Consider the following 7,928-nt stretch of genomic DNA (forward strand, 5'->3'; position numbering starts at 1 on the left):
GGGGTAGAAATGTGCAAAGATGATTTTGTCTCACAGCTTTCAGGAAAAATAAGTTGAACGTGAGAATATGTGGTACTGTTTCTGTCTTGGGGGGGGGGGGGGGGGGGGGGGGATCACTTGTTTAATAGAAGAAAGTTGTTGTTCTCATAAATATAGATTAGTGTCTAATTATCTCTTCCAATAAACTAAAAATACATGGAAGTGACAGCTGCCATGTTCTCCCACCATATTTGAACACAGTGGGCGGGTAGGACCTTTTCTTTCTGACTAATCAGGTTTTATGTATGTGGCTGTAATACGCCAAAGGTGGAAGAGAAGAGAAGCTGTAGGCGTGAAGGGACATTTAAATTGTGTCTGCACCTTCAGACTGAAGCAGGGTTATTATAGTTAATGAAAACGAACGAAATAACGAAAACTGAAATTGAAAAAACCTTGTCGTTAACTGAAATAAATAAAAACTAAGATTAAAAGGAAAAAACAATAACTAACTAAAACTGAATTGTGAGTTTAAAAAACTAAAACTAACTAAAATTATAGATGAAATGACCTTCGTCATTTTATTTAAAAACCTTGTGGACTGATCATTTTCTGCTCTCCGAGCTGAAGCTGGGAGCGCCGTTGGGCAGCTGTGTGTGTGTGTGTGTGTGTGTGTGTGTGTGTGTGTGTGTGTGTGTGTGTGTGTGTGTGTGTGTGTGTGTGTGTGCTGCGCTCACCGCGCTGGTCCACAAAGTAATTTCAGAGTCCCATATGGAGTTTCTTCGAGTCCGATAATACAGATAGAAGAGCGTCTTGTTGTGAATGATGAAAAATGTATGGAACACGTCTCAGTGAGGAAAAACACCGTTTCCGGCCACTTTATCAGTGAGAGAATAACAATCAGGAATAATCAATATAAGGACTCGAGGGAATGAAAGTGAAAAAACAGGGACAAATATGTTTGCAGCCAAAAAACTGAGCACAAAGAGCGAGGACCAAAACAAGTCCCAGCACCACATATAAAACACCAGCACACGACTGTAAGGTAATGAACGCACACAATCAGCTACACAAGCAGAAATGCAACATGAGGTCGGCCACATATCAAGCATCTAACCAAGCTAGCTCCAAAACAGAAGCTGTTGTTAATCTGCTGCACTGACGCTGAACTTTATTGGGAGTTTATTGTAGAATTTATTGAGTTTTGGGAGTTCATGTTTTTCTTTGTTTCTCCCTGTTGATGTTCATGTGTGTCCTTAATATTACACACATTCAGCCTGTAGTGCTGCTGTCTGTGAACAGCTGGTTGTTGAATATATTTCTTTAAACGGGATCTTTTGTTGAGTTTTTATTACACAAGAGTTACTTTTGTACCTTGAATCCTGCATCTGCCAAAGTATGAAAAACTAAAACTAATACTGAAACTAACGAAACTCAACTAAAACTAAGCAATAAACCAAAAATAAAAACGAACAAAACCGCTCTGAAAACTAATTAAAACTAACTGAATTAAAGAAAAAAAAGTAAAAACTAAGTAAAACTAAACGATTATGTAAAATCCAAAACTATTATAACCCTGCTCTGAAGAAATGAAGCATCATACCCATGTTTTATTATTTTTATATTTTTAATCATTTTTGAGCTGTGAGGAAGAGCTGTTGACTTTGCACAATGAAGGTTTTTTTTCTCAGGTATGAAGGGAGAGTAAAATGACCACAAAACAAAAAGAGTAAAGAAATAAAAAATTTTAAAAAGTGAGCATTTGCTATTGAGAAAAATTATGTTCCACACTGATGTGAGCCTGCTGAGTGATGGAGGTGGTGGCGTTGCCTTTCAGGTGCTCAGCAGAGAGGAGGAGGTGGAGGAGGAATGGGGCGGGGCCGAGGCCGAAGAGACAACGAACTGATTGGTCAGACGGTCCGTATCTCGCAGGGTCCTTACAAAGGTAGGACTGAGGAAACCAGCATGAAGACCCTCGCAGGGTGTGCTCTGCGGGAGGCTTGAAACTGATGAATTTGCCTCCATTTCCCAGGATACATTGGTGTGGTGAAAGATGCAACAGAGTCCACAGCCAGAGTGGAGCTGCACTCCACCTGTCAGACCATCTCTGTTGACAGACAGCGATTAACCACCGTGTATGTAGCACACACTTATGAAATCTATTGCAGCTTTTTTTTATACAATTATGAGGCCAAGAGAAGAAATTATTTTTCTTCATGCTGACTACACAGTAACTGTTTTTGTTTCATTGTGATCATAATTTTGCAGTCTTCACCTTCCTTTTGAAAACCTAGCATGTCATCATGACCACTCTCCCTCCCTGAACCACCTTCTTCTTCCCTCCAGGGGTGGAACTAAGAGGCACAGTGGGATGACCTCCACCTATGCACGTACTCCAGTTTACGGCTCCCAGACTCCGATGTATGGTGTTGGCTCCAGGACGCCCATGTATGGATCTCAAACTCCACTACATGACGGTAAGACGCAGTTTAGTTTTGGAAGGTTACTCAGCGGCACTCTTGTTGTTTTAACTTGGTTTCCATTTAAGTGAAATGACCGTTTTTGTTTCTGGTTCGTGTTCCCCAACAGAATTTTCTGCTTTTCTTTGTAACAGATGAAAATTATGTGAATATTTTTAAGCTTTGATTTTCACTTCACCATCACTTCGATCCTTGCTGCTCCTCTCTGCATGCCATAGTATCCTTGAGCAACATACTGAACCCCAAGTTGCTCTTCGGTGTGTTCACTGAAGTGTGAGTGTGTGTGCACTTAGGTGTCGAAAAAAAGTGCTTGAATGAATGAAGACATTGTAAAAAGCACACTGAGTGTTCAGGTAGAGTAGAAAAGCGCTATAAAAGAACCAGTTCATTTACTCCGATTAAAAAAAAAAGGGTATTAAAGTTTCACTTATAGCTACATTTTTCTCTGTATGTAAAGTTCCTTTGCCTTGTTGTTGTATAATTTGGTACCAAATGGGAACATGTAAGTGAAAAATGAGGGGACCACATACAGAGCCCTGTGGAACACCACATGTAGCGCGCATCCTTACATGACCATTAACGGGGAGCGCTGTGCGGTCGTGTCTAACTGAACATGGTTGTCAGAGCTGATCAGAACTTGCTTTGCCTTCTACCAGGAAGCCGTACGCCCCACTATGGATCTCAGACCCCACTGCATGATGGGAGCAGGACTCCAGGTCAGAGCGGCGCTTGGGACCCCAGTAACCCCAACACACCTTCCAGGTAAGACACTAACTGGGAAATGGGCAGTTCCCTTTTCATTTTCTTTTTTCCTTCCCCCCCTAAAATGTTTTCATCTCCCCTCAGGAATGAGGAAGACTACGACTTCGGCTATGATGATGAACCTTCCCCATCCCCTCAGGGCTACGGAACGACGCCCAACCCTCAGACCCCAGGTTACCCCGAGGTCCCCTCACCACAAGTCAACCCTCAGTACAACCCGCAGACACCTGGCACACCTGCTATGTGAGTATAAAGCACAACGGTGCCACTGTGACAGTGAAACGGCAAAACTCAAAGTAATAATTAAATGTAAAGAAGCAACAAATCAACATTAACATTCAATCATTTGATTCACCAACTAATACATTTTTTTAAGCATTGTTATATTTGTTACATTTCTGTCTGCAGGTATAATACGGAGCAGTATTCTCCATATGCAGCCCCGTCCCCTCAGGGCTCCTACCAGCCCAGTCCCAGCCCTCAGAGCTACCACCAGGTGGCGCCCTCACCTGTTGGCTACCAGAACACGCACTCACCAGCCAGCTACCACCCCACACCCTCCCCCATGGCTTACCAGGTAGGAGAGAAAACTGCTGTCGAAATGTTAGTTTTTACTGGAATTTGGTGGAGATTAAACGTGCTGTTCAGTGAGTGAGTGTCACCAGAGAAGGTTATTTATTTTTTATCTTAAAGACACCCAGACATTTAAAATCTCAGTTAACACATGACATTCATACCAACCTTTTCTTGTTTTTTTCTTTGTTTTTTTTTTCATAAATCTGTTTGTTTTGTAGGTTTGTGAGTTTTTTTAAGAAGAAGAAGAAGAAGAAACAGCCTTTATTGTCCCACAGAGGGGAAATTTGGGTGTAACAGCAGCCGCAGTTATTATAAATATAAATAAAGATATAATAATTTACACTATTAAGAAAAGAATATATATAAAATCAACAAACAAGATTAACCTTAATACTACTAATAATAACACTATATACAATGTACATGAATGTACATTTTTTTCTCATAATTTAGTTTTTTCCCCATACACTTGTCTTTTTTTTTTTAATCAGAAATTCCTGAGATTTGTCAGAAATTTGTGCTCACTCTAAACCTGAACCTGATGATGATGTTTTTTTTCTCCCCAGGCGAGTCCCAGTCCAAGTCCTGTGGGCTACAGTCCCATGACGCCCGGAGCGCCCTCTCCTGGAGGCTACAACCCTCACACCCCGGGCTCCAACATTGAGCAGGGCGGCAGCGACTGGGTGACCACCGACATCCTGGTCCGAGTGAAGGACTCGTTCATGGACCTGATGGGGCAGACCGGGGTCATCAGGAGCATCACGGTGAGATATGTGACGTCTGCAGTGATCAGTGTGAACATGTAAAAGGTTATGAACTGACACTGGAGCAGCAGCAGGACTGATGGCATTTTCTCACTCCTCATGAGTCACTGATATCCCAGAGGAATGGTTTTGGTAGATTAGCTTCCAGGTTTGGCTGCACTTGAAACAAAAATGTTCTGAAATCTGTGAAGAATATTCTTCGCTCACCAGGATCTGAGTCTGAAATCCTGCTTATAATGAGCGGCTCTCACATGATGATATGAGGTATTATTATTATTATTATTATTATTATTATTATTATTATTATTGATATGTGAAGGCCGTACAGATGCGCTTACAGATGTTATTTAGAGTCATATTACAGCTGTGAATTGCTAAACTCGCCCTGGGCTTCAATAGTTCATCTGGTTCTGCTTCCTGTTTGGCTGATGGATGGGGAGTTGGCTGGATCGAACAAACTTCTTTCGAAATACAAAAGAAAGCTCAGTTTGTCATAACTTTCCATGGTTACACAGGAGTTTTTAATCTGTTCAAGATCTGGGGATTTTATCAGACACGAAGCAGGACTGAAAACAAAAATTTCTTCATATTCTGATTTCACACAAATGTCTGAAAGGAAGCTTCACTGTCACCTCGTAAGGTTTCTCTGGGCCCCTGTCTGGTGGGACAACAACTATCATCTGCCCTCAGTCCATCCCACTGTAACCCCTGATTATAGCACTATAAATGATAGATAAATTATATGGGTTTGCGTCTTTAATCTCTTTGTATGCGATAAGCCTGGTAAGGAGGATACACCAGTAGGACTGTCATCAATGATATTTAGCGACCAGTGTTGTGCCAAAAAGTGATCGTCTGCCTTGTTGACCTGTAATCTGTGAAACACGTCTCAAACATATCTGTCATCGATGATATCAGGTCATTATGAGTGAGAAACAGCATTTCTATCACAAGGTAGAAGCTGCACTCAGTTTTTGGCAAAGTGACTTTTATGTATTTGTTTTTTAATCAAGGTAAAAACTGTCATTGACATTAAAAATGTCTTTTTATACAGAAATCTAAGAACTCTGCAGAAATCACAACAAATATAACATCACAGTTCTATAAAGATATTTGAAGTGGCCAAAAAGCTCTGGGTTGGTAGGTTATTTCTTCATTTTATCTCTAGAAGTCCTTCATAAATCATGCTGACTGCACTCTATTTACCAATATAAGCAAAGACATTACACATAAAAGCACACAAAAATCAGAATCACTTTATGGCAGACGATCACTTTTTGGCACAACACTGGAAATAAAAACTTCTCACAGATGTGTTAAACCTGAAGTAAGGAATCAAAAATGTAAGGAGTAGGAAGTACAGATACTTGTATAAAAATGCAGGGAGTGAAAATAAAATGATGTCAGAAAGCTCTGACAGGGCGAATTAGTTTCCAAATAAATCATCCTCATAAAACGCACTGTGAAAAAATTGAGGCAATATCAAGCGATGTAATGAGGTCCTGATGTTTCTAAAGAAGGGAAGGAAGGAACAGATTCTGGGTTCATGCAAATCATAAAGCAGCAGCAGGGACAGTTTGATGGTTTGGTGCCGGAGCTGAAGCCTGTGATACTTCAGGATGTCAGGGGACAGTGTGAGCTCTTGTTGGCAGAGTTGGGATCACGTCTGAGGAGGCGGAGAATAATTTCAGAGAGCTGACGGACCCGTTTTATTATTTTATCGTTCCCACATCACTGTTTATTCGGTGTATCAGTGAACTATAAGCTCACATGTTGCTATAAACAGCGCTTTGATTGTTTGCTTGCAAAGTCAGAAAAATCTAACCTGATCCGAGAAAATAAATGCAACAAATTCTCTCTGTGAAATGACGCGGTCAGTGCGAACAGCTGCACAGGCGAGTCCGAAAAATATTTTTAACTCACGATATTTGTGCGTCCGGTGTGAAAGACCTTTTGACGGGCACGGGAAACGGTGAAGATTGTAGGTTTAATTTTAGCAGTAACGCATCACGTGACCGAGACAAGTCGTGACACGTGTCCAACATCCTGAAACAGAGCCTAACGCTGCTTCGTGGCTCATGCTGAAGGTGAATCAGCAGATTTGTTGTTCTGCTGTGGCTTCAGTTTCTCTTTGTTGGGGTCTTAAATACATGTCGCCGCAGCCCTCAGCCCCGGCCTACGTCTGAAATAAGATATACCCTGTTTTCTTTCTCAAGTCTTTTCTCAGACTTTTGATTCATTTGAACCTCTGTGTGTGTGTGTGTGTGTGTGTGTGTGTGTGTGTGTGTAGGGAGGGATGTGCTCAGTGTTCATGCAGGAGTCTGAGAAGGTGGTGAGCATCAGCAGCGATCACCTGGAGCCTGTCACGCCCACCAAAAACAACAAGGTAAGCACCAGAGAAGCAGTCCCCTCACATTCAGCTCCTCCATACATTTGTGAGACTTTCTCTGCTGTAACGCTGCGTTCGCTGTGCCCCGTTTCAGGTGAAGGTGATTCTGGGAGAGGACCGCGAGGCCACGGGTATCCTGCTGAGCATCGACGGAGACGACGGCATCGTCCGCATGGAGCTGGATGACCAGCTCAAGATCCTCAACTTGCGGTTCCTGGGGCGCCTCGAGCACTGAGGGACGAGACCACAGCTCTCACGCCAACTGATGTCATGTTTTATTTAAGAGCCAAAAACCACACACATGGTCTTCAGGCTCAGCGGGTCTCTCTCCCTTTTTTTGGTCATTTATTTTCACTGTTTTCTTATTAGTGGTCTGAGTCTGCTTTTAGTGCTTCTCCCTCCATGTGCTGTCAGTGCTTTTGGTTCTCTGGATGCAGCAGGATGAAAAACAGTGTAACATGTCAATAAACTGAATCAGTGATATTATTGTGCGTTTGTGTTTGTTTTGAAGTTTTTTCATAACTCACCTGATTAAATTCAATTAAGACTAAAATTTTGCATTATTAGGGGCGTGGCCTCTTTGACTGGCAGGCAGATGGTGACACAGGACCATGTTTGTGCTGTTGGAGCATCCGTCCATCCATCTGTCCAGTTATTAGGCCAATAGTACAGCTGCTGTGTACTGTCTGAGAAGGCGGAGCTCCAGTGCTGAGTGAAATTCTGGGATTTTGATTGGATGTGACTGAGTGCTGATCAGCAGGTGTAATAAAACATAGCCAGAAAACGAAACAGAAGCAGTCGGTTTCTAACCGCTCCACCTCAGATGAGTGTGAAAACCTTTGATGCACAAGCAAAAGTGCACAGAAAACGTGGAACGAGACTCCAGAGTAACCAAAGTGTTTATGGCTTTGCTGCTGTCGGCTGACCTGCAGCCACTTCCTGCAGGAAGTGAAGCAGCCCTGAAGAGACAATAACAGGAAA

At 42.3% G+C, this 7,928-nt stretch overlaps 1 protein-coding gene across 2 annotated transcripts in view; it reads left to right on the forward strand.

Moving 5' to 3' along the window:
* supt5h (SPT5 homolog, DSIF elongation factor subunit) overlaps positions 1-7,438 on the forward strand; it is a 30,923-nt gene extending 23,485 nt beyond the window's left edge. For both annotated transcript variants that reach the window (XM_030744063.1, XM_030744064.1), the window contains 9 exons: positions 1,814-1,921; positions 2,009-2,111; positions 2,323-2,453; positions 3,113-3,218; positions 3,303-3,461; positions 3,627-3,795; positions 4,361-4,558; positions 6,849-6,944; positions 7,042-7,438. In XM_030744063.1, coding sequence (XP_030599923.1) covers positions 1,814-1,921; positions 2,009-2,111; positions 2,323-2,453; positions 3,113-3,218; positions 3,303-3,461; positions 3,627-3,795; positions 4,361-4,558; positions 6,849-6,944; positions 7,042-7,182 — 1,211 coding nt within the window. In that variant the 3' untranslated portion in view covers positions 7,183-7,438. The remainder of the gene's footprint in view (positions 1-1,813; positions 1,922-2,008; positions 2,112-2,322; positions 2,454-3,112; positions 3,219-3,302; positions 3,462-3,626; positions 3,796-4,360; positions 4,559-6,848; positions 6,945-7,041) is intronic.
* The last annotated feature ends 490 nt before the right edge of the window (positions 7,439-7,928 follow it).

This window comes from Archocentrus centrarchus, chromosome 13 (assembly GCF_007364275.1).
Source record: "Archocentrus centrarchus isolate MPI-CPG fArcCen1 chromosome 13, fArcCen1, whole genome shotgun sequence".
Taxonomy (NCBI): Eukaryota; Metazoa; Chordata; class Actinopteri; order Cichliformes; family Cichlidae; genus Archocentrus; species Archocentrus centrarchus.